Source organism: Sorex araneus, chromosome X (assembly GCF_027595985.1).
Source record: "Sorex araneus isolate mSorAra2 chromosome X, mSorAra2.pri, whole genome shotgun sequence".
Taxonomy (NCBI): Eukaryota; Metazoa; Chordata; class Mammalia; order Eulipotyphla; family Soricidae; genus Sorex; species Sorex araneus.
Genome location: NC_073313.1, coordinates 260627227 through 260654600, shown reverse-complemented (window position 1 = coordinate 260654600; position 27374 = coordinate 260627227). Strand labels below are relative to the sequence as shown.

General features: G+C 45.3%; 1 protein-coding gene across 1 annotated transcript in view; it reads right to left on the bottom strand.

Moving 5' to 3' along the window:
* RHBDD1 (rhomboid domain containing 1) overlaps window positions 1–27374 on the bottom strand; it is a 103200-nt gene that overhangs the window by 60216 nt on the left and 15610 nt on the right. The window contains exon 3 of the mRNA XM_055121729.1: window positions 3617–3705. Coding sequence (XP_054977704.1) covers window positions 3617–3705 — 89 coding nt within the window. The remainder of the gene's footprint in view (window positions 1–3616; window positions 3706–27374) is intronic.

Genomic DNA, 27374 nt, shown 5'->3' with positions numbered 1-27374 from the left:
CGCGCACATATACTTCAGATCTACTCTCTGGTAATTTTCAAGTATATAACAGTGTCAATAACTACAGTCACCATGCTACACCTTAAGTCCCCCAAACTTATTCACCTTCATTTAAACTAGTATCTCCTTATTTTCCCCTTCCCTCAGTCCCTGGAAAATCACTGCTTTACTCTCTTAGTCTAGGAGTTTGATCTTGCCAGATTTCACACATGAGGAAGGTTATATAATTTTTCATGCTTTTTTTGTCATTTTTATGAGTTAACATAATATCATTCAGGTGAATTCATTTTGCCCCAAGGGGCAGAGTATCTTTTTTATGGCTAACTAATCTAACACGTGGGACTGACACCCCACCAGCTGCCACCATGCCTGTGGCCAGATTCCACCACCTCACAACTGAGCTCCAGAGAGATGCCAAAGTGCTGAAAATTTAAGGTACACTGGGGATTTTTGGCTGAAAACTCCGGGCCTTCTCAGGTTAGGGCAGGCAACTTCCCCACACCCGCTATACTTCCAGAAGTCTGGCAGCCATACCCACATCCCACTGCTGCCACCATGTAAGCTCACTGTTAAGTATTCTGGATTTTCTGGAGTGGTCATGCAACATTTCCAAACTCTACAATGCCAACATCCCAGTAGGAGCACACCAGATTGGATGGGAATGTAATGGAAAAGCCAGTTAAGCTCAACTAACAAAAACATTAATACAGAAGGCTCAACTAGCAACACCACTCAGACAAGGAGTTAATGTCCTCATGATGATATATAACAATTTGCACAAATTTTCTTTAACTAGAGTAATTTTTAATATTCATTAGCCATTTAGTGGTAACAAGCAATAGAAAATAAATAAATAGTTAGTGGTAACAAGTGGTTGGGAAGAAGGAGACAATGGTAGGTGGAAGGTGACAGTGGTTGTGAGACAGGTGTTGGAACATAGAATGCCTGTAACAAGTCATCATGAACAACTTTGTAAACCACAGTGTTTAGATAAAGTGGGGGAAAATTTAATTAAAAAATAATTTAGTGCATGCATATGCGTACTAAACCTTATCTACCCAAGGCTAGAATAATAGCACAGTGGGTAGGGTGTTTGCTTTACACGTGGCTGACCTGGGTTTGATTCCCAGCAGCCCATAGGGTCCCCTGAGCACCTCCAAGAGTAATTCCTGAGTGCAGAGTCAGGAGTAACCCCTGTGCATTGCTGGGTGTGACCCAAAAGGCAAAAAAACAAACAAACAAAAAAAACCTTACCTATCCATCCACTGATGGACAGCACTTTGAGATACTGATTCAGAAATGGGACTGATAGATCAAATGGTTGTTTGATTTTCTTTTTTCCTCCTTTGTTTCCTTCTTTCTTTCTTTATTCCTTTCTTTCTTTCTCTCTTTCTTTCTTTCCTTCTTTTTTTTTTAGGAACCTCCATACTGCTTTCTATAATGGCTGTACCCATTTTTATTGCCACTAACAGCGGTCTAGAGCAACCTTATCTCCATATCTTCACCAACACTTATTATTTCTTATCTTTTTTATAATGGCTATCCTAAAACTTCATTTCAATCCGCATCACAAAGCTTCTGTAATCAAAACCAAACTACTGACATGAAGAGACACAATGACCAATGGACTAGAATACTCTTAAGATTTTTTCCCAGCCAATTCTTCCAGAAATTAGGAGGCTCTCTTTAACAAGGCCCAGGTCATTTCAAATGATTCCTAAACAGTTGTTCAAATAAGTCAAGGAGAGCATCTATAACGTGGAGAACAGGGAACAGAGAAGACAGAAACAATGTAAAGCTAACTTACACACTCAACTTCCGGAAAGTCTCCTATTGACCAGCTAGTCTTGGCCATCTTGTCAACAGACAGACCAGGCCTGGTCTGTGATGCCGTCACATAAGATCATGGTCTGGGTAGAGTGAACAATGGCTCCCAACCACGGTGCTCCGTGCTCCTTATCCTATGTGCCTAAGGGGCCTTTGCTATTACTGTCCCTAGGAAGACAGTAGTTCACTTCAGTTCTGCTGAACAGAAGAGGCTGAGAGAGGGGGGCTTTAGCATGACCCTCCACTTCTAGCAGTGACCAGAGAGCAGCCCCCTGTGCTTGGTGATTTTCAGAGGCCCCATGTCACCCCAGTTCTCCGATCAGGTCTTTCTGCAGTTTCATGGGGAGAAGTGCGGGGACAGGAAGCTGAGAAGCTGCAGGCTGCTTATAAACAGTGTTGAACGCTTGTTCCAACTTTTAGTAGTCACTCTTGTATTACTTTGAAAATAGAATGATGTCAAATTAAGTCTTTGGAGAGAAGAGGCAAGGTTTCAAGAAGGAAAATTAAAAGTTTAATGCTAGTATTGTAGGGACAACCCCTTTCAAAAACTAAATACTCACTTAAGCTCTGCTATAATATGTCTGCAGAAAATCTTATTAAGCACTTAACTTTTAGAAAGACACCGAATAATAGGAAAGAATTTGAAAACTCCCAAGATTCATTTCTTCTTCTTTTTTTTTTTTATAGGTACTGAGAGCATTTGGGCAACAAAGCTCATTAGCAGATGTACATAATTAAGCTGTGTCAGAAATGCAATGAAATTAGAAATTTTTACCAAATGATGCTCTCACTGTCTCCTTCAGTCAATACTGGAAGTGCAGTAACAAGCAAACACAAGAAAATCAGAATCTTTTCAGAACTTACACAGCCATTAAAAAAAAAAAAATCATCCAATGGTGAATACAACCTGCTAATAAAAGCGGCTGCATGGTGCCTGGGTAGCTTCCTCGTATCATGAATATTATATGGTTTTCAAGAATACCAGCCATTGGCACAAACTGTGAAAACAAATTATTTATGGTTCAAGAAAAGGTAAAATAGTCTCAAAAGATTTCCCATGAATAAAAGATGAAATATTAGAGCTCCTCATATGGTCTATGAAACAAGTGTTTGCAAAATAGCTTCCTTATAAGTCAAAAGCCGCAGAGCCGTTTAAATTAAGAGGTCTGAAATATTCATATATTTCTACATAAAGTAAGGTATTTTCATTGAGCGTCATCTCAAAAAGGGGCAAAGCAAGCGTGCATATGCTTGCACGGTAGGCGCGCGCACGCACACACGCACACACACACAATTTAAGCAGAAGCCAAGCTCTTGGCAATAACAGGTTTGGTTTGGCTGTGCATGAATATATGTCTTACCCTCCAAGGACCTAGCGGTCATTCTGAATTCTTTACAAGACCAGCTTTGTAGCTGAGTACAGATTTGGTTTTCCTTTTTAATGCTGCCACGCACACAGATTACTTTGTGGAATACTGTGGAGGAAGGAGTCGCTTTAAACCTGTTTCAGTTCTCTGCACTGTCAAGGAGCCCAGGGCTTGTTGGAAGTAGCAGTAATACTGAGGGCATGAATATATCCCACGCTTCGTGCCCTAAGAAAGCCTCGGGTTTACATTTTGGGATTGCGGTTTCTTCTGAAGCAGTGTGTGGAACTGTACCGCTGCCTGTCTCTTGATTTTTAAGAGAGCCGTTAGGGAATTCCTAAGCTGAACCACGGGGGAAACTGTTTCCATAAAAATTAAGATGCGCTTCCAATTGCTGCTCATACTAAATGTGTTTAGGTCTGTACCTGCACAGGCTTCCATAATTTTCTTCAAAGGTCCATGAACGTACATTAGTCCAACAAGAATTCCAGCCAGATGCCCGGCGAAGGAAGTCCTAGGAGAGAAGGGGACCCTTAGTGAGCATTTGTTCTGCTGCAGATTAGACACATTCTGCCTTCCCATTAGCCCAGTTCCTGTCAATTAGTCACAGCCTGCAGGATTTGCTCATATCAAGCCTTTTCTGCAGAGCAGCATTTAACCCAGTCCAAAGAACAACATTTCCTACCTTAGGAAAGAAAAGGACAATGAATAACCAGCACAGTTCACGATGCAACATCCCTTCTAGGCCAAGAGTAATGTGCCAGCCCCTTCAGTGACAGAAGCATTTTGTCTAGACAACCACCCATTTTAAATGTGTGTGTGTGTGTGTGTGTGTGTGTGTGTGTGTATCCCACACCAGGCTGTCTTCACCAGGGCCCCCTCAGAGGGGGGTGGGTTGAGTTTCCCTCCCTGCCCCAAGCAGAGCCCCAGCAACCAAAAACCTACAGAACCCAGCCACACGCATGTTCTGGCCACTCTCCACACACTTGGACGAGCCTCACGCATGAAGGATACCACAGAGGAACCCAGGTATGCAGGACCTATGGCTGAGATCTCCAAGCCTGCTTGGATCAGGATTGGGCCTCCTCCACCCAGATTCCCCGTTTTCCAGTAGCTTGGCAGTCACACCCACAAACTGCCCCTGGCTCCGTGTAATCCCATCAATGGCCAAGATCCAGAGACGATAAAACAAAGCTCCCAGAAGAGAGTGATGCAGAATCTCACATGGCAGAGCCTGGCGAGCTACCCGTGGAGTACTCGATATGCCAAAAACAGTAACAAAAATAGGCCTCATTTCCTTGACATGAACGTGACAGGGGTGAATGGAGATGTTAATGGCACCGTCTTGAGCAAATTGATGAGCAACAGGACAACAGTGATACAGTGATACACACACACACACAAACACACACACATATCTTACAGTTCTTCTCTGTATCTCTTAGTACAAACTTAAATAAGATTGATTTCCTACTAATTAAATCTCTTATTATCCTGTCACCATGAGAGGTGGTATCTGTGTGTCTAAGAGGAAAGGAACTGTGGTTTGTTTTTGTTTGTTTTTGGGTGGGGTGGGGTGTTTGGGCCAGGAGTTACTCATGGAACTGCATTCATGAATCTCTTCTGGCAGTGTTCTGGGAACCATATGGAATTCTAGGACTCTAACCCAGGGGTGGCTGCATGCAAGGCAAGTACATGCTGCATGACCGCTCTAGCTCCAGAGTTGTATTTTAATACACACCACTGACCGGTGCATCAGAGAGCAAGAGACCTGGAAAAGACTGAGATGTCCCCACATCTGCCCTGAAAGTGTCTTCATGGGTATCCTTCAGTGGTTCAGCAGAAAGACACATAAAAGCCAACTTCAAGCTTACAAGATGAGCTGGGGCACTGAATTGGGCACTCTCCTCAAAACAGCATCTAAGACCTGGCGAGCACCTATAATTCGAAATGCCAGCCATGGCTCAGCTGAGTACGGCCATGGGTGACTATCCGATCAGGGACGGGACATGGATGCCAGGGTGGTAGCTACAGGCTATGCCACAATGCCAAGGTATGTCTTATAGGTTGCATCTCTCTTGGTTACTGGGATTAGGCCATGACGTAACAAAAGCACCCAAGGACACATTCCCACACAGATCCCTGATGTTGACACCAGACTGTATGTTGGATGGGCCAAAGAATACTAGGAAGAGCACCCCGCCCCCACCCCAATGCTCTCCAGGCCACACCCCCTGCAGGGAGCTCTTGCTCTCTAGAGCACCCACCACTGGCATCATTCTAAAACAGTCAGTGACGCCATCGCCATCTGAAGACAGCTGCTGATGGCTCCACCTTCAGAATATTTTCCACACGGCCAAGGTCTTGCTCCCCACCGTCATCTCCAGCTGCCCCCTCCCTTCGACACCCACCATACAAAGCCCTCACAGGGGAGCCCAAGCCTAAGCGGACCAGCACCTTCGCCTAAAACTGTGCCCAGGGGAAGGATTCACCTTTCCTTCCCTCAGCCAGGCAGTTGTGCCCTGTGAAGGCTGATGGCATGCGGGGCAGCAAAGTCTGTCTGACTTTTAAGCTGCCTTTTACAAACTCCCTGGAGGAACAACTGTCACTGTCACTGTCATCCCATTGCTCATCGATTTGCTCAAGCGGGCACCAATAACATCTCCATTGTGAGACTTGTTACTGTTTTCGGCATATCGAACACACCACAGGTAGCTTGCCAGGCTCTGCCATGCAGGTGAGATACTCTCGGTAGTTTGCCGGGCTCTCCGAGAGGGGCGGAGGAATAGAACCTGGGTCTGCCCCGTGCAAGGCAAATGCCCTACCACTGTGCTATCTTTCTAGCCCGGAGGAGGAGCAACAGTGATGGTAAATTTGAAGTTAAACCATTTGCGTGTCCACCAGACCCTGCGCCAGGCTGTTTCACTTGGGGCATCCCAAGGGCGGTGGGTGGGACCCCTCCCCGCCCCAAGGGACCCAACCCTGCAGCCAAAAACCTCCAGAACTCAACCACCACCCTGCTTGTGGCCGCTCTTCACATGCCTGGGGCAAGCCTCACCCACAAGCAAACCTTTTCCTGGACCGCACGCTAATATGTCAACGGGACACTTCATAGAACACACCCGACCCATACTCCAGGAGTACCGCACCACATTCGATGGGGTTCAAAATAGGAGGCAAACAACCTTAGAGGGAAATATTATATTCGGTTCTACTTTGGGGCAGGGATTGGGGTTTGGGATGGAAACACCCAAAATATGGTGGTGGGAAGGTGTAATGGTGGTGGAATTGGTGTTTAAATATTAACTGTAATCAAAGAGAGTGAACTACTTTATAAAATCATCATCATCATCATCATCATCATCATTATCCCGCTGATTGTTGATTTTCTCAAGCGATCTCAGTAACGTCTCCATTCGTCCTACCCTGAGATTTTAGAAGCCTCTCTTTACTCGTCCTTCCCAACGGTGCCCCATTGGAGACTCTTTCAGGGTCAGGGGAATGAGATCCATTATTGTTACTGGTTTTGGCATATGAATACACCACAGGGAGCTTGCCAGGCTCACCCATGCAGGCAGGAAACTCTTGGTAGCTTGCGAGGTTCTCTGAGAGGGAGAATTAGGCTATAAGATGTCATGAAGCCTTGAAGTGGGTGCACGCTTCCGGGAGCTTGGTTTTATAGTCTCTGGATGTTGGTCTTTGATGGGATTACACAGCACTGGGGGCAGTTTCTGGGTGTGACTGCCTAGCTACTGGAAAATGGGGGATCTGGGCAGAAAAGGCCCAGTTCCGATCTGAGCAGGCTTGGAGATCTCAGCCCCAGGTCCCGCATACCTGGGTTCCTCTGCCAGCTCCCCCATGTGTGAGGCTCGTCAGAACATGTGGAGAGGGACCTTGAGCATGGCTATGGCTTGAGCATGGGTAATTAAAAAAAAAGACCCATGTGTGTGTGACTGTGTACACGTGCACGCACGCGCACGCACACACACACACACACACACACACACACAAACAAATGAAGACCTTTCACAGCTTGCAGAAGTGGTATCCTCAACATCTCAGCAAGTATAGTGATTTCTGAGCTTTGCACACATGGACAGTCACATATGTACACTCACAAGTGTGGAGGCCACCACAGGGCACATGTAGCTATGAGGGAAACGTTAGACTCCCTTGTCTCAGGAGGACTCAGCAAGAACCCCATGGCCCTGGCAGCAAGGGGCTGGTGTAGGAGGACAGGAACCCACAGGGAGGTGGGCAGCTAAGGACCCTGGGAGCGAGTCAGCTACACGTGTTCCTCATTGCTTCGGAGCTAGTGACAAAACTATGGCTCTCAGGAAGAGCAAAAGCAACAGAACACTTCAGAGGAAGAGAGAAAAGAAGCCTCACAAAGGCGAGACAACTGCCAATTCAGACCACGTGCTGGCCCTGTGACTGTCAGACACACCCATTCCAAGTGACATGCACACTACACAGAGAGCATCCCTTACACACTTCAAGAGTTTCTCACACACTAGCGGTCACATGTACAAACATATACATACTGACAATCACACACAAATACACTAAGACTCTCACACACACTACACAGACACTGAGAGTCTCATACACTCTGATAATCACACACACACAGGAGTCTCACACATACTGATAGTCATACACACACACCGAGTATATACAGACATACACAGGGAGTCTCTCTCTCTCTCTCTCTCTCTCTCTCTCTCTCTCTCTCTCTCTCTCACACACACACACACACACACACACACACACTCCTATACTCCTTCAGGAGAGCTCTTACTTTCATCAAATATCTCTACTTCACAACATGTGTAAGCTGAGGATAAGGCTATAGCATCAGGACTTGGGCCTGATTTTCAGAGAACAGCATAAACTGCATTTCTTCAACAATTCAACAACAAAAATTATAGTCTATTTTTAAGCTATTTTGAAAGTCATCAAGTAGTTTAGAAAAGGCAAAGAAAGAATCTGAGGAATACACAGAAGACAGCAGATAATTTTAAAATATGCATATATATACATATATATTAATCTAAATTTAATGGAAAAGAATAAAATAGCATCACTATTTTTAAATCTTCTTAAACAATCTTTATGGTAAATCATGTAGATATAAAATAACATAGGAGAAAACTTAAAACTTAAGTTGAAAAAAAAGCTCAACTTAAAACCTCAACCTATTAAATAAGCTTGCATCTCATGTACAGTTTAGAGCACAGTACAGTTCCATAAATCTCTTCTCTCAATGGCTTTCAGAAGTTTGCGTTCCACCACAGTTGCCCGAGTGCATCTGTGGGAAGGGAGGGGACAGAGAAGAGAGCAGAGCACGTTACCCACCAACATTCTGCATCTTCCATACTTCCCACAAGTGGCTGTCCTTATCATTTCCTTTCAGCTCTATAAAGCTGCTCTTTTCTACCTTAAAAATGAAAGATGATGAACTTATTCAATCAAAACTGAGAATCTGCCCATTAATGCTACACAAAAGGAGGGGACAAAGGGGGTGCCAATGACAATGGAGCTCTATCTGCTCATCCTAACAGGTGACGAATCTCTGCTGACCTGCAGCCAAGAGCCGAGCAGGGCAGGACCACAGGGCAGGGACGGGAGGTGGTGCCTGGCCCAAGGCTGCTGTGGGGCACTGGGAAGCCTTGGGCTGCGGGAGGGACCCCATATCCGAGTGCTCTGATGGACAAGGTCCACCTGTACATGATTCTGCTTTACGAGTCAGTCCCAGCGGGCTAGAGAGACAGCTCAGAATGCAAGCATGTGCGATGCAGGGTCAATCCCTGTACTGCATGGTCCCCTGAGCACTGACTGGGAGGGGATCATGCTGAAGGAAAGGGAAGACACAGAATGATCTCTCTCACAGCAGGGCACACAGATACACAGAGACCCAAAGGCAACATAATGGGTGGAAGTGACACACATAATTGAGATGGGGGTTGGGCGAGAGGAAGGGGAGGGAGAAGGGACACTGGCAATGGGCGTGGTGTTGGATTATGTCCACAATAAACCATTATTGATAGTATTAGAAGCCAAAACAATAAATATTTTAATTATTAATTTAAATAAATAAAATTAAAATCCTGGCCTATAGATAAAATAATTCATCTCAAACAGAATGATTTCAGATTCATCATAGGTTCCAAGTCTAAGTACCTCCAGGGGTTTCATAACAACAGGAAGAGATGGAAATGCCTCATGGGGTGATGTCAACATTGTGGGGATACAGTATTGGGGTGGTTTTCGTTCATGTATGGGTCCGAGCAAAGCAGGAGATTCAATTGAACGCAAGGGGACACGATACTCAGTAAACACACATCCATGAAGCTGTCACTGCACAAAGTCTCACGACATCCTGTAACACAGCAATGGCTGCAAACTCATGATGCAAACCCATGATGCAGCACAAATCGGCGACCTCTGTCACCAGTATGCACCAGCATCGATCAAAATGCTCTTGTGTGCTGCGCAGTGAACTGGGAAAAAAAAAAGTCCCGTTATAGAGGAAACCATTCTCAGATCATTCTCTTAGATCAGTGTGCTGACGCATCCGAACGCTTGGTTGTACCACTGACTGGGAAGGGTGTAACCTGCTTGCTAAAGCCCAACTCTTTGGGTGAAAGTCTCAGAGCATAAATCCTGCTAGTTACACGTGTGCAGTTAAGTGTTGGCCCCGCAGCTGCCGAGAAGCCCCAGTCCTTCCTCTACACGCTGCCTTCAGTCTCCCTCCTAAGACTCCTCTCGAGTTCGAAACATCATCCCAGCAGTCGGTTTATCCGATTTGCCCTTCTGGAGACCCTCTGTGCCTTTTCCATCTGAGATCTCATGTCTCTCTACAACACTGAAAGGAGTCCTCGACCCTTACTGTCTGTTCCATGGACCTCTGGGAACACACGTGCTCATTTCCTGACATGGAGTAAAAGCCGAGGCCAAGAATGAGAAGTGAAGATCAGACACTGAGTTGCCTAGAAAGGAGAGGGGTGGTGGGAAGGCAACTGCGGAGCAAAATCAGGATGAAGACATCTATGTGGAATGTGTGTTGAGCACATATGAAGAAACAAAGATTACGCAGCGTCTCAGTCAGGCTAAGGATCAGCCGATATTAACACCCACGCCCCAGGTTTGCTCCTCTCATGCCAACCCTTACGGATAATCCTCCCTTAGAGTCTGCCAACATGCAGGAAACGTCATTCCTAAGAGTAGTGTAAGTCACAGTGTGCAACAAAAACAAAAGAGAAAAACAGAAAAATCGGAGGTTATTTTGGAAGATTCAGGTCAGCGCTAGCTGCAAAGTGTTCCTGCACTCACGTGCCACTGCTGAGAATGCGAAGTCAAAGCAACGACTGAACATTCCAGCGAGCTAGAAAGGTTCCCCATTTCCAAAGGGCAAACTTCCTCTGCAGCAGAGGTAGCTGCCCTGTCTGACACAGCTCTGAGAGCAGGAAACACGTTACTCTGAGACACAATCACACGTGTCTGCAGAGTCAAAGACCTCGTAAAGGTGATAACTAGACAGTGCTCAATGTTGGACAAGGTAAGGGAATGAGGTAAGGAAGAGCAATCGGCTGGAAGTGACCTGTCCTATCACACGTTGCATAATTTCCTCCTGGAAAACACTTAATACCAGGCAAGGACCAAATCAATCAGAAATTCTGAGATCTGGGAATCTTCATGAACGGTCCCAGACAGGTCTTACAGCCACAAGATGCAGTGACATTGGTTCAGGTGTTTGAACATTACTCCTACAAGGAACAATCTTGATAAAACTGCTTTCCCCTTAAATGTTCTGCTCTAGAAGTGTCCAGTTTGTCCGTGATGCTTTTCCAGCTGCAGACCAGAATGTGTCTTTGGCAAGGGCAATCTGGGAGGGCCTTGGTCTGTACAATCGCTCTGTGTTTACCGGCTCTCCCTGGCACACCCCTCTTGCCATCATTTGCTCCAAAAGCAAAAAACCAGCCATCTTCCAACATTAAAACCCCCAGAGGTAGTTTCACTGGCAAACCTTTACTCTCCATGGCGGTTTATTAAACACAGCACCAGCCTCAGACAGAGGGCAGGGGCTTCCCGACTTGAGTCTCTGACAAACATGGTCTGGCTGAAGACAAGGGAACAGCAAAGGCAGGAAACATCTCCTTTACAAGAGGGCTTCCAGAATAGATGATGCCTAGAAATTTCTTGGCTCTCAATCTCATGCCCTTTGGCCTGATAATTCCATGGGCTGATTCAAGAGGGCTGCATTCACTCATTCGGCAGCAGCTACTTCCTGGCTGAACACTCCGTGAATAAGAGAGACGCTGTCTGTGGAGCTTATACCCTGGTGGGGGAAAGAGACACATACAAGAACCGCAACCCAAAGTTGCAGTAGGTGTGACAGAGGGAGTCAGAGGTCCGGAAGTGGATGGAAAGCCACCTCGACAGGAGTTAGAGGAGGGTGTGGAGGGAGCTTGAGGCAGGCACGTGTGGCAGAGCTAGAGGATGAACCCAAGTCTGAAGGAGACGGTGACTGGATACTACGGCACAGTGAACCAGGCCACGGGTCCCCCACAAGAAGAGCTTGGAAAGACGGGTTAAGAGAGGAGACTCTTGGATGGTCAGTGGCATGTCATCTTTGAATATACCAATAGCTTCAATGTCGTGGAGAGTTTTGCCAACTTTGTCTTCAATGTACTTTATGGATTCTGGTCTGATGTTGAGGTCTTTAATCCATTTTGATCTGAATTTTGTGCATGGTGATAGGTCGAGATCTAAACCCATTTTTTTACAAATGGCTATCCAGTTATGCCAGCACCATTTGTTGAAGAGGCTTTCCTTGCTCCACTTCACATTTCTTGCTCCCTTCTCAAAGATTAGATGTTCATACAATTGGGGTTGTGTGTAGGGATATTCCACCCCATTCCATTGGTCTGTGGATCTGCGTTTGGACCAGTACCATGCTGTTTTGATTATTACCGCTTTATAGTAGAGTTTGAGGTTGGGGAGGGTGATGCCTCCCATCGTCCTTTTCCCAAGAATTGCTTTAGCTATTCATGGCCATTTATTGTTCCATGAGGGATATAAATAAAATGCAAACATGAAAGTTCATAAGTTTGTAACTCTAACTCATGGTGAGTCACTAATAAAAAAAAAATTAAAAAGAAGAGAGGACACCCTTACGGGCCCCAGGAAAATGGCTCAGCTGGTTGCTTAAGTGCACTAGGGTATGACTGGAGCATTGTTAAATGGTCACTGCTGCCACTCGGAAAACAGATATAAGTGAGGCCAGTAAAAGCAGACCAGTAAGGCCACTCAGTAGGCAAGTGGACACCAAGACCAAAATTGAAACAAGACTCAGTCACAATACTGGCCCCACATTTAATTCTACTTGACTGCTATACTTGTCTATCAATATGCTTTTATTGGTATATCTTTTTATACAGAACGCAGATCATTGTTTTATGCCAAAAACATGAAAAGGAAAAGTACAATGATAGTAACAAATGATGGGAGGGGGGGAGGAATAACCCCGTTTCCCAAACTTCTTAGAACAGTATTTTAGTAATTTATCTTTTTAAAAATCAAAGGAGAGAAACCGAGCAAGGTTCCAAGTACAGATCAGTATTTCTCTCTTCAATGTGATGGTCAAGTCTAAATTGCTCGCTGCTGTTAGGCAAGGCTGTAATGACCTTTTTCTCAGGAGCAGGGGCAGGTAAAGTGCTTTCCTTGCAGGTGGCTGCCCTGGGTTCAATCATGGCACCCCGTATGGTCCCCCGAGCGCTGCCAGGAGTGTTCCCTGAGCACAGAGCCAGAAGGAAGCCCTGAGCACAGCTGAGTGTGGCACAAAAACAAAATTAAACAAACAAATAAACAAACAAAAACCCTTTCTCCACTTTGCACATGCAAATGTCTTTAAACAGCACTCTAGATACAAATCGTAACCGCTAGCTTTGCAGTATTACTATACTTCTCTAGGACCTGTGTCGTTCCATTATTCCAATCTCCTGCAAAACAAACAAAGGTTTGTACCAAATCCAACGAAAGCCATGGGTATGTGAGATCATACACAAAAGAAAGGAAAGGGACTCCCCCATGCACATTTTTAGTGGGGCACAGACAGCGGAGAGTCATGAAACGCTGACCTTGAGGTCTGCGCACACTTCCCGCCACACGCGTCACACATCTGCATCCTAGAGCACTCATACATGCGCACGGGAAGGCGATGCAACCTGTCCAACGCTGGCCGTCTGTTCTGGACTACTGGGTAAAGCACTGAGCGCACAGACACGGGACAGGGGACCCTGGGCCCACACGCTGCTCTGACTCACTGGCACCCCCAGGAACCTTGCTCAGATGCACCTCTCTGAGCTGGGGGTCTTGCCCCAGCGTGGTCAGTCACCGAAAAGGACCATGGAAAGGACTAAGGAAAGGACCAATGAGCAAGCTTGATCCCAGACGGTAAAGCCGAGGGATACGCCCTACCGCCTGCACAGGGGTCCCAGAACAGACAAGCCAGGCTTAATGGCCTTTGAGTACCCGCCCCGCCCCCCACCCCTCTCTCCCACCAGGTTTCCGGTTTCTGCTCTCTGGGACTCTGCACATGCCAGTCCCTTTGCCCCCAGCGGCCACTGTGCCATCCTTGGCCTTCTGCTGTCGAGAGCTGCCTGCCGCTACCTGGCTGCGTCCTGAGTATGTCCGGACCTCTCCAACACTGGGTAGTGCCACTTGTCTTGGCTCAGAGTGGAACGTGCCACACGCCCCCTTCTCACCGGCTTGAAGACACCAGGCGATCCGCCCGACTTCAAGCCCTGGCAGTAGCCGGACTGTATGGATGAGAATGTGAGCTTTCAAATCACGCCCTACACCAGGAGGGATTCTAAATGCTCAGCCCTGCCGCCCCAGAGCACGTGAAATGGGCCTGTCACCTCAAAGGGTGAGAGTAACCAACACAGGAAGGACCTTCTGGGATGCCACCAGCAGGCCTCCAGCAGGACCAGATTTTATGGGTGGGTACAGAACATTTGACTCCGAATACAGCGAAGCACAATTTTCCCTTAGGTTACATTTACAATTCAATTTACAATTTTCCTGGAAAAGTCCTTGTACATTAAATCCATGCCAAAAAAAAAAAACCCAAATAAACAAACAAAAAAAACCCTTTGTGTTTATATGAAAAACACAATTAGGTTTTAGACTCAGATAATCATAAACAGCTTTCCCACCTACATAATCTTTTTTCAATAGATTTTTTGGGGGGAGGTGGAGGGGGAGGCGGCAGGGAGATACAGCAGGACCATTCTTGTTCTAGGGGGCTGTCAATACCGCACCCGCCCTGCGGCACTGCACCTCTGCCCATCATTCCAAGGAAAACCACCTCACAGGTTTCCAAAGCCCTTGGCGAGGACCAAGCCCCCGAGCCAGCGGAGGCCCCTGCGCCTGGCCAATGCGTATTAAAGGTTCCGTGGATAACCTTTAATCACGAGGCCTCCAACTGCGCTTCTTTCCTAAGTGGGTCTCATGTGACTGCACAGCGCTCACATTCCAGGGATTCCGAGTAAATCACCCACATCTTGGACTGATACGCAGGAAAACTTCCCACCACAACTGAAATGCACATGGGAAGTTGGAAGATTTGAAAGAGGCCGTGATCGCTTCCACATTGCGCTGCAGGAGAATAAATGCGACTTGGCACATGAAAGATGTTCTGCCATGTGCAATTAGGATCGCCAAAAAGGAAAAAAAAAATTTTTTTTTCTTCCCCTAGATACCACGTGAATGATTATTTGCACATCACCTCCAAAAGTGAATGTGAACTGAAAGAGAAGCAGGATTGTTTATAGCCTGATCTTAACATGTGCTACTGTTATGAAGGAAACAGATACTCACTCCTGTGAGCTCGGCCTTCTGGGGCATTTATGAAACGGAGTCCTCCTGGAAAAAAGCAAAGTCGGCCGGCCTTTCTGAAGTTGTAGAGTCTAACTGAGGATTCATCAAGGGATCCTCAGGAGAGTGAGACCGGAGGGGAAGTTGGCAGAGGCACCACGGACATAACATCTACACGTTATGACATAGACGCCATGACTTGAGTGGACGGGCAGGAGGGTGAGCTGCTGGTTCCCCAGCCTGGTTTCACGCTGGCTCTTGAAGCGATCACAGTTCCCTGGATCACAGTTCTATTCCCCAAACATCTGCAAAGCTGCTCTGGAATAAGCCTCTGACATGTTCTTTCTTTTGGTTATTCTTGGGTTTTGTTGGTTTTAATTTCCCAGGTGACTTTTAACCTGCTGGGGTCGAGGGCCTCCAAACTTACATGAAATTTCAAATTCTAACAGTGATACTTCTACTGCCATGCTATACCAATAAGGGGCGGGGGCGGGGGGGGGGAAGCGTAGGCAAGTCTCTTTACAAATTACCCCAGAGAAGTGACATCTGTTTCCCTTCTTGCGATGTTGGTTCTAATATATTCTACTTCAATGCAACGAGGGACTGAGTATACAGCTTTGAAAATTCATGCAAGAAAACATATGAACTCACTTCAAAAGATTTACAACTTCTTTGGGCTTATAAAACTCTGGTAATTCAGCTAGTTTGCGCCCTGTACACTCTCCAGCCCCAGCCGGTGAGACTGAAGGGCCGGGCTCCTCTCTCGCTGCACCCCCTGGTCCAGCGCGAAGATGCGGCCAGGGGATGCCGGGTCACCGAGCAGGCCTGCAATCTCAGAAAAAAGAGCAAATTCCACTGGTGGTTAAATCTGGTCTGAATAAAAATTCTTCCTCCGGAGGCCGCATCCACGGTCTGACTGAGAGGAGGGCGTGCCTCGACATCGCACGCTGCTGTTTTGTCCCACCTCCCTGGGGAGCAGATGCGGCTCCGAAACCTTGACGTGGCCAGAGCAGACACCTCGAATCTTTCAGTCGATCACTAGAGGCCAGGACGCAAAGGCCAGGGGCAACAAATAACCATCGAGCTCTCCCAGCTGTCTTCCGCCCCCCACTTCCAGGCTCCCCACGCGTCTAGAAGCTACCTCCTCTCCTGCCAATGCACCCTTGAGCGCTCTTACACCTGCCAAAGTCCATTCCCCTGGTCTGAAACCAAGCGTCCTGACCGCGGGGCTGCAGATTCGCAGTCGGCTGCCACCGAGACAAGTAGCTGGGTTGAGATTCTTCTTTGGAACTGCCAGCCCTGAGTGACAGGGACAGGAGCTGCATGTCAGTGCTGTATCCAGGCAGAGTCACCCGGAAGTCAAGCCAAGGGGAACGGAGTCCAAGGTGGACCACGCAGGTGACATTCTCCTTCGGTCTCACGCCCAGAGCTGGAAAGGAGGAGGTAGAGCACCTGAGACTTGCTTCTAACCGGTGCAATGCAGCTGGCCACTTCCCAGATGCTGTGACATGAGACCGGAACTCCGCCCCTCCGCCCCCCTCGAGCTGGCACATTCTTCCAGAGGAGTCTCTGTGAAGGGCTCTGAGCTGCCCTCCCTGCCTGCTGTGACACAGCGCGGCTTCCCTACCACGCCTGTCAGAGCCACAGAAGACACCTGAGGGGGACTCCACGGGAAGGCTCAGACGGCAACGCAGAACTTCAGGGCTGTTCTGCCTGTGACTCCAATCCTCCCAGACGCCCCGGAGACAGGCACTATTACCATACCCATTAGACAGCTGAGGAACAGAGACTTCCAAAAAAAAAAAAAAAAAGAAGCCTAGGTTCAGGGTGTTAAAACGGACGACGCTGGGGAGGAAGCTGGAGTGGCACTCCATCAAGGCGTGCAGGGATGAATCCCTGCCCAGAGCTCTTCCCGGGGGGGGGGGGGGGGGGGGGCGGGGCATCTCAGCACCTGTGCAAACAGCAGGAGGATGTACAATCTGCAACAGAGGAGCATGAGAGTGAAATGCCAAAAGGATGACAGGACCCTGTCACTGCTTGTGTGATGCATGTTCTAAAACACAGAGGCTCGAGTTTCCACTCCAAAACACCAAAAAGGTGGAATAATCTAATCACGCTTCAAATGTATACCCCTTGCCAAAACATCTGTAAGATGACACAAGCCTTCTGCAAGTTTAAGGAAACAACTGCTGCACTGATGCTCTGGGTCTCCCTTATCATTTCCTAAGCGCGTCTGCTACCATTCCCCACCCAGTCCTTGCTGAGCTGTTGATTCTGAACTCAGTCCGAAGGAACCCTTGTGAAACAAACAGATAAAAACCTATGAAATCCAGATCAAAAGGAAACTGCATCCACTATGAAAAATAACAACTCTGGAGGAACACCTCAGAATACTCTGGCGCCCGTGAGGAGGCTGCTCGCGAGCTGGGAGTCACCCTCACCCCCACGGGGGTCAGTGGCCGGGACCAGTCTTTCAGACCCAACAGAGAGAGAGAGCCAGTTGTGCGGCATGTGAAATACGGCCATCAACAATCTTTGCCTCATCTCACAGTGGAATTCTACACAGTTGTTAGGAAAAAATGAAGTTACATAATTTGCCTATAAATGGATGGGCTTGGAGAGTATCATGCTGAGTGAAATGAGTCAGAAAGAGAGGAACATATATAGAATGACTGCACTCATTTGTCGTATATTAAAAAATATATATGTCTTCTAATATATATGTCTTCTAATATATATATATTAGAAGACATATCCATGGAGAGGGAAAACAGACTAGGAGGACTGGTCAATGGTTAGAATCAACCACAAGTGTGTGGCGGGTAGGGGGTAGGTAAGATAGAGAAGGGACCAGGATGACAACAATAGCTGGAAATGATCATGCTGGACAAGAACTGAGTGTTAAAAGTAAGTAAAGGGATATACCAGATCACCTTTAATTCAAACTACAGTGTAGTTTGTAATTCAAACTACAGTGCTTAAAAAGGGGCGTGGCCACAGCTTGGAAACTGGCCTCCTATGCTGGGGGAAAAGGCAGCTGAGATAGAGAAGGGAACACCAAGTAGAGGATGTTGGGAGGACCCATTTGGGTTGGAAGATGCGAGCTGAAAGTAGACCACAGACCAAACATGAAGGCCACTCAATACCTCTATTGCAAACTACAACACCCAAAAGGAGAGAGAACAAAAGGGAATGAATGCCCTGGCGATGAGGAAGGGTGGGGTGGTGGGAGTGGTGGGAGAGATACTGGGATCACTGGTGGAGGTGAATGGGCACTGGTGGAGGGATGGGTAAATGATCACTGTCTGACTGAAATGCAAACACAAAAGTTCATAAGTTTGTAACTGTGCCTCATGGTGATTCACTAATAAAATTTTTTTAAGAAGCGGGGCTGGGAAGTTAAGAGAGAGAGGGGGAGAGAGAGGGGGGAGAGAGAGAGAGAGAAGTGCTTTTCAAAGAGGCAGGCTGGGGGTGGTGGTGGGGATAGGGATGTGAAGGAAATCAGGAACACTGGGTTCTGGGAAATGGAACTGGTGGAGGGATAGGTGTTGAAACACTGCATGAATGAAACCTAATTATGAACAGCTTTGTAAGGGCCCCAGAACCTGGCAAGCTATCCGTGGCGTATTCGATATGCCAAAAACAGTAATGATAGGTCTCATTCCCCTGACCCTGAAAGAGCCTCCAATCATTGGGAAAGACGAGTAAGGAGAGGCTGCTAAAATCTCAGGGCTGAGAGGAATAAAGATGTTACTGGTGCCCCTCGAGTAAATTGACGAACAATGAGATGACAGTGATACAGTGATTGTAAGGGTCTATCTCACAGTGATTAGATAATAAAAATCTTAAATAAGCAAATCTGTGCCAAATGGTGTACCATCAGCTCACTCAAGACACTTAACAGCAGACAGACTGGGTGTGCTCAGAGATTCTGGAGTGAAAATGTATGCCTTTCCAATGAACTTCTACCACTTCTTTGGGCAAATCTTTCAAGTCCAGCAATGATGCAAACTGTTTTAAACTCCATGTCCCAAGAGAGGCTTTTGCATCCTTCTTGTATCCAACCCTACAATGCACAGCCCTACAATCCTCACAGCTATAGCTTCGGTCACTTCTCAGTCCCGGCAAATAACATCTTCAATCTCGTGGTGTGAAAAATCATTTCACTCTAACTCCAAAATAGCTCACACTAGAGATCTGATAACTACACACGATTAATGCCACCATTATTAGGAAAGCAGCTGAGTGGGATCATCAAAGCCAAAAAGTATTCCTAATGATAAGAACAAGGAGAAGGTAGACGAGGAGGCCATTTCTGTACACAGTACAGGGCTTGTTCATACAAATAAGCTTTCCTCTGTTACTCCCTAATAAAAGAAATAGGGGATGGAGAGGAGGGTGTGGCTCAGTGGCTAAAGGCCCTGTCTTGTAACCACAGAGGTGCTGTATGTACATAGTCCCAGCAACTGTGGTATCTGGACAACCTCCCTCCCTGAACCAATGCTGACACTACAACACGGTGTGTAATCTCTGGCACAGAGAGCTGTGCAAGAGAACTGCAACTCACGTGTGGCCCCAGTGAGCACTGCGACTCACTCTAGCCCAGCACGTGACCACGAGTGTGAGCACAATGAAATGACATGATCCCTGGCAAATCTGTGTATAAGCACTGCAACAAACGCGTGCACAGTGACCAAATGTGCAAGCACCATGCCCAGATACATGGTTCCCAGCATGCAATGCAACCAAACAAGTGTGACCCCCAACCATTGCAACAACAGTGACAAAGAAAAGGGGTCTGGAGAAAGTAAGGGGGGAGGTTTGAAGCGTGATGAGAACTGTAGGTCAGATTCACAACAATCCATAACCTTTACCTTTTCATAATCCTTTACCTTTTCATGCCCGACCATAATCTTGCAGCAGGCAGAAGGTGCCTAATGCCCTACATAGCTGTTCCACTAACTGCTGAATGGGCCGCACTGTGGAACGGAACCCTGTTCCCAGGGAACTCTTCCTGTCGACTTGATCCTCACTTCCACTCCACAGCACGTGAAAGGCAGGAAAAAGGAAGGAGGCGGCCACGAGTCATGGTCAACTGGAGTGAGACAAAGACTATTAGGGTCCTGGCTAGTCCAGGTACCGTGAGGAAATGACTTCCAGGCAATCCTGTACCCGGGAAAAGTAAGCCAAGAGCAAAGCAAAAGCCACAGCCAGAGTCGTAACAGCAAACTCCCATCAGTTACCACGTTGGTTACAAGGTGATTAGCAAAAACATGGATCAGACAAGTGCTCGTTTTCAAATCACGGGCAAAACCTGTATATCCTCTAGAAAAAAAAAACACTGCACATTTTATAGTCATTTTTTTCCCCCGCAGTCTGTGGTACTGAATAATTTAAGACCCATTTGAAACACACACACACACACACGCTCACACACATACACACACACACACACACCTGACAGTTTTTAAAATACTATTTGACAACAGCAGTTTCAACATCTATAAAAATATGTGCTAGAGAAGCAGATTCTGTACACACTGTCTTTCATTAGCGAGTCCTAGAGTATTTTTACCCAATGGTACATCACACTTCACAAAATCACTTGGGAGGGGAGAGAGGAGGAAGAAGAAGAGGAGGAGGAGGAGGAGGAAGAGGAAGAGGAGGACGAGGAGGAAGAGGAGGAGGAGAAGGAGGAGGAGGAGGAGGAAGAAGAGGAGAAGGAGTAGGAGGAGGAAGAAGAGGAGGAGGAGGAGGAGAAGAAGGAGGAGGAGGAGGAGGAAGAAGAGGAGAAGGAGGAGGAGGAGGAAGAAGAGGAGAAGGAGTAGGAGGAGGAAGAAGAGGAGGAGGAGAAGGAGGAGGAGGAGGAGGCTGTAAGGGAGATAGTTTATTCAGGGTTCAGATTACTAGGTCTGGCAACACAGTGACCTGTACCCTCCGAGTGAAAGAACTGCTTCATTCAAATCCACAGCTGTGGGAAATGGCCCCTCGAAAGCTGCAGCCTGCCGATGCCCTGAGCAATGGAGCAATGGACATTCGCTGGATGGTACAAGACTTGGACAAGAGACCACAAGTTCCAGTGTGGGGAGGGGCGACACCTGGCGATGCTCAGGGCCTACTCCTGGCTCTGCACTCAGGGCCTACTCCTGGCAGTGCTCAGGGGACCATAGGGGATGACAGTGAGCAGAGCAGGGTCGGCTGCATGCAAGGCAAACGCCCTACCTGATGTACTCTTGCTCCAGCCCGAAGCCTGCCTATTTGGTCTTTTCAAAGGCACATCTCTGACATAATAATTTCTATGATTTTTTTTCCCTTTTGGATTTATTAAATGTAGGTCTCATCAATTCCATTTTCCTCTCATTTTCTATGTGTTTGTTCCTGGTCTAGCTTCTTAGGTTGAAGATTTAAGTCACTGACTTTTAACTTACTTCCTATATTATAATAAACACCTCGGCATTTACCAGAGTTCCTATTAAGTCTTTTGTTCCCCAAGTGTCTTCTTAATGAGCAGCTATTTACATTTCCAAAAGGTATTAATCTTTGGGGCTGTTGTTTTTCTTATGCTTCACTTTCCCTCATCTGTGTTACCACTTTCTGGCCACCGCACGCGGCCTGTACGACAGTATTTTCGAAGGTGCCTGCCGCCTCCTGTGTGCGGCTGGTGTCCTGCTGGAGGGCCGAGGCGTCTGTCTCTCCAGCTCTTCTACCTGCTTGGTTTTCCTTCTTCTCCTTGGAATCTCTGCCTTCCAGCTCTCTGGCTTCTGCTGCCAAAGACCTCGGGGCTTGGGGCGACAGCTCAACTACTGACTTTGCCCTTTCTCCAGCAGCAAACTCTGGCTTTCCTCAACGACCTTCCATTTCCTGGGTCCCTGTGATGTACCAGGCTCTGTTTCAGACGAGAAGGCCACGCAGCCAAAGGCCCGAGGTCTCTGCCCTCACAGAACTTGGCAGCGCTCTCCAAGACTCAACAAAACATACTATATTTATATTTTAATACCTCCATTTTCCCCTGCATATAATGCATGCTCACAACAGAGAATCAGCCCCAAAAAGTTTTAAGAAAAGATAATACATTAATTCCATAAGCTGGAGTGCTTATTATATTAGTGACTATTCTATAAGCATTAATAAAAACTGCGTGTGCATTTTTTCTAACCCTCTGTGACTATCCCTACTTTGGGAAAAATAATCTGAAATTTCATTTTATAACACTTTGTATTCTACTTTCTACCTTTTAAGAATTGACAACTTCATTAAAATAATCTTTGAAAGATACCATTTTAGTGACATATATATTTTATCTCATCATGATTAATTAAACTACTTATCTATGAATGGACTGTTAATGCTGTTAATTTCTCCAATACTTCATAACAAGGAATGAATTCATGTCAATCTTTTTCTATATTCTGGGTTTTGTAACTCAAACAGTTTCCTTGAGATGTAATTAGTGCAGTAAAGGATATAAACCTTTTATAGTTCTTGATACATATGACCAAATGATTTTCCAAAATGTTTATACCAATGTACAACCCATTAGAATTTTTCATAAACTCCCTTTTAACCAAACCCTCAACAACAGTGAAATGTTTTATTTCTATTAATTTTGTGAGTGAAATAGCTTCTTCTCCCAATTTTCCCTTATTTGGCATAACAAATGAGTTTGATGTTATACATTAGCTGCTGATTTATTTTTTCCTGTTCATCATCAATTAGTGGACTTTTCTGATCTGGCTGCTGGTATTTTTCTTGCACTTGGTACTGCACTCCACAAAAGAGTAACCTTGTATTTCCTTATTTTTCCTTTTTTGGCCTTTGTTTTCATTCGTAACATATTTGAATCTGAAAAGAACATTGTTTCTGCTTGCATCTGAGATTTATGTTCATCACTTTTAAGCTCAGAAATTTCCCTGGCGTATTTAGGCACTTTTAAAATCCTGTTTTTTCAAAACATCTAAACAAGAAACTGTTCTAAAAAAAAAAAAAAACAAACGCTGCGGAATATAATGAAATAAAGCTCTAACTTTAGCTTAGTCTAGTAATTTTTGAAAAATTCTTCAAGTACCATTTGTTAAATAACCCTTACCTTCCCTGCTAGTTTTTTATTTAATGTTATCTTTATTATATTTATGACCTATTTTTCCCTTAAAAGATAAGGGGGGAAAAATCTTAGAATCAAGGAATATAGTGACAGAAATAATGGCCCAAATCGAAACAGTAATATAAATAATAGAAGAGACATATATTGCTAGAAATAAAATTTGTTATTTATTTGACCTGTGAGTTATGAATGACTACAAAATTAAAATGCTCTCCTATTGAATTCAGAGGGGAACAATGTCTATTTAAAGAGAGATAAATTAGAATCAAATTATTTTCTCTCTCATATAGGCTAATGAGAAGCCAGCCAATTTTAAATGGAAGAAACCCTGAGACATTCAGCTGCCTGTTCTCAGCTGGTTATCAGGGAATAATTGACGTACTAATGATTTCAATTCATAGCACCCACTGTCTTCATTTTGCATAATCTGAACCAAACCTGAATGTAAATGGAATCAATCCTCTTGCCCATTTAACTCCTATGACTTTTAACTAAAAGTCACTTAATACTATAGAAAAGGAAAAATTAGCAAACATAAAGAACTTTCTACTTAAAAATACCCTCCTTAAAATACTAAAATGAATGCATTAAGTAAATACATCAGAAATCTCCAGAGATGTGATTTATTATCTTATTAGTTGAAAGTGAATATTTAATTGTGTAACATTTATTTCCAATAGTGTCTGTTGAAGAAAAATTTCAAATGGGCCAAAGTGCATATTCTAAATGCTCCAAGGGGAAATAAATGTGCTGCAACGGGTTCATTATTATTTTAATGAAAAAATATTAGGAAGGAAAAAAAATCAAATAAAAATAATTGCTACATTTGGTCATTAACTTTCCAGATTAAAAGCACTTATTTTCTATAAACATATTACACGGAGCTCTTCTATTTAGTAAGAAGCACTCAAAAGAAAAAAATTACACTGATTGATTATCACTTTTTAATCCAGAACATAGGACTGTTTTGCAATTTTGTACAATGTGATCGTTCTTTTTTCAAAAAATAAGCCCGGGTCCTCATTACCTGAGACACCCGATACAGGCGACCCAAGGGCTGCACCTGTCACTGGCCCACCAGAATTGGCCATTAACCAGTCTGGTTAGTTAAGTACAGATTAGGTAGGTGCGATCACCCACATACCCACAATTACATCTCAGCGTGCTGGCCAATTAGTCTCCACCTGGGCAGTGAACCTTACTCCAGACAGCGCTGTGTTCCGCTGGAGAGGCAGCTGGCTCCTCCTCTCTACCCACTGCTCTTCTCTGTTGTTTCTAGACCAGCCAATCCAGGAATGCGGGTCCTAAACAAGGTCTGACTAATTTCTCCACAGCAGGAGTCCTCCGGCCCACGGCCCGCTGTGAAGGCCAGGGAAATTTCTCAGGTCCGCCTCCGTGCGTGACGTGTCTGTGTTGACCGTGGAATGGCAGCGGGATGGCCTGATTAAAGAGGACAGGATGTGCTCACAGGCCTAAATGCAAACTTGTTCTGAAATCAAGCTATAGGGCTAACTGACACAGCTTCTGAAGCACAGAAGGGCACATGAGAATGAAGATACAGCTGCTCTGCACAGATACCACGGAAATGGGGGTTTTTAAAAATAAACCCACTATCCATACCCAAGAGGAACTGCGAGGGAAGGGACTTTGTCCCCAGCCTCACCCATAGGTTAACACCCCACCTTCCTTGCGACAAAATTTAGACACGGATCTTTGGTGGATGATCAGGTTTAGATAAGTAAGGTCTTGCAGGAGCCAACATCTGGCTACAAACTACTAGAGTTCTCAGCTGAAACTAAGCGTGCTGGCACCTTGATCTTGGGCGTCTAGCCTCCAGAACTGGGGAAGAAAATGAACTCATGTTTAAATCAGTAGTTTTCAACTACTACTCTCTGAAGGGGCGTCAGTCTGCAGGTGTAAAAAGGCTGACGAGTACTAATTCCAGCCACACCGGCCAGCATGTTTTGTGTCAGGTGTAGTCAAAACAAACAAATGACAACAACAAAAATCAAGCAATATACCTATGTCTTTTATCACTTCTGCCCCCCCAAACAATATTCATTTCTCCATTTTCAGTGTCTGTAAGATAGAACAGTAGTTTTCCACCACAATTATGCACACCAGTGCTGGTCCGTGGGTGTGAAAGCTGAAGAATAAACCCTTATCCATAAATATCATCAAAAACTAATTTCCCATAAGCACAGTCCATGTTATTATTTCTAGACCCTAAAACTATACTGTGTACTTCAAGTCTCAGTTTGGATCAGCAAAAAGTGCCCACAGTAATTTAATATCACCTCCCACTTACAGTGAACAAAGTTCCCTTCAAATATGCAAATACACATTAAAAAGGGAAAAAGAAAGGGGGGAAATGACTTATTTCAATAAAGCAGGAATTGGAAATAAGAGGAATGGAATAATTTTTCACACATGTCAAATTTCAAAATCAAAAAGAGTCATGTGACTGGTCAGGAAGTAGCTAATGGGCATCCCACGTGCTGTTGGTAAAACTGGAACAAATGGACAAAAGGCAAGTTGGTAGTAAGTACAGGAAGACGAAGACAATTCCAACTGCCACAGAAATAGTAAGGGGCTAAGGTGCTTGTCTTGCAGGTGGCTGATCTCAGTAAACCCCCAGTGCACAGATGGTCCCCTGAGCACCAACAGAAATGATCCCTAAGTACAGAGCCATGAGTAGACTCTGGGCACTGCTTGGCGTGGGCCAAACTTCCCACCTTGTTGCAATCTCTCAAAAAATTTTTTTTCCAACACTTGACCCCTGATTCTATTTCTGGGAATCTACTTCAAGGACAGATTCAGCCCCGGAGCCAAGACCTGCAAATAATGCTCTGGCAGACATCCTACCTTGTACTTTGATAAATAGGAAGCAAGATTACAAACGCAAAACTACTGAATGAATGAGAAAATAAACCACCACACCAGGAATCATTCTGCTGCCACTGAAACAAGCTTTCTAAAAACTGCTTGAAACAAGTGAAATTTAAAAAAATAGAAAACATCATGAAGTGTACATGAAGGTAGAAGTGTGTGATAACACAGTACAAAGAATAGCTTTCTCTGGGTAGAAGACTGGACAATTTGTTTTCTTTCCCATATATTTTATATATATGTGTGTGTATATATATATGTAAAACATATATATATACACACATGTATATATATACATATACAAATAAGCGTGTATATAATATAAATGATTTATAGGACAGATGTTGAATATGTGATAGTTATGTTGTATGTATGTTACATATATGATATATATGAATATATTTATATACTCATATATATATTAATATATATATATATATATGCACAGACATGTTGTTCTTTCAATTAGGACCTAAAAATTTGGGTTACACTTTCACATAGCTACTACTTTTTTCTCAAGTTATATAATCTATGCAACTTTTTCAAAGTACCTTTATAAGAGCCGGAGTGATAGAGCACAGCGGGTAGGCGCTGGCCTCACACACAGCTGACCTGGGCTTAGTCCCCAAAGCCCCATATGATCACCTGAGCACCACCAGGGGCCATCCCTGAGTACAGAGCCCAGAATTAGCCCTGAGCACCACCAGGTGTGGCCCCGAAACCAAAAATTAAATATTATTTTTAAACCAACCTCTATACTAATTACCTTAAAAGGAATGAACTGAAGAAATCTCAGTCGCCAGATCAAACTGTCTTTTCTGTTCCAAGTGTTCCCTCTGCAGCAGTCAGGTTTGGGGCTGCATTGTCCAGCTGTCCAGGATGAGCGACTCCTGGGCTTCTCCTCCCCTTCTCCACAGGCTTGGTCCCCAGGGCCAGCCAGGGCCATGATTTCTAGCCTCCCCCCCACCCCGCCCCACCCCTCCTTCCGCAAAGAGTTCTAATTCGAGCTGAAGTTCCCTGTTCAAAATTTCTCTCTCATCTCATAAAATCTAACTCAAGGGAATCGTTGCTTTAGTTAAATATTGCTCTCACCTTGAGTTCTGTTCAACTCCTAAGGCCTCCTGGGAGGCAGACAAAGGCAGACAAATTAACTAAATCTTTTATATGACTCATATGACTTCCCTTTATGGGAACCAGCAGAGACAGGGAAGGAAGAAATGTACAAACAGACACCTGAGGAACGTAGAGGAAAAACGCCCTACCTCACCAAATCTGTGCTGGATGGTGAGGGAACGTTGGCTCAAACTTTA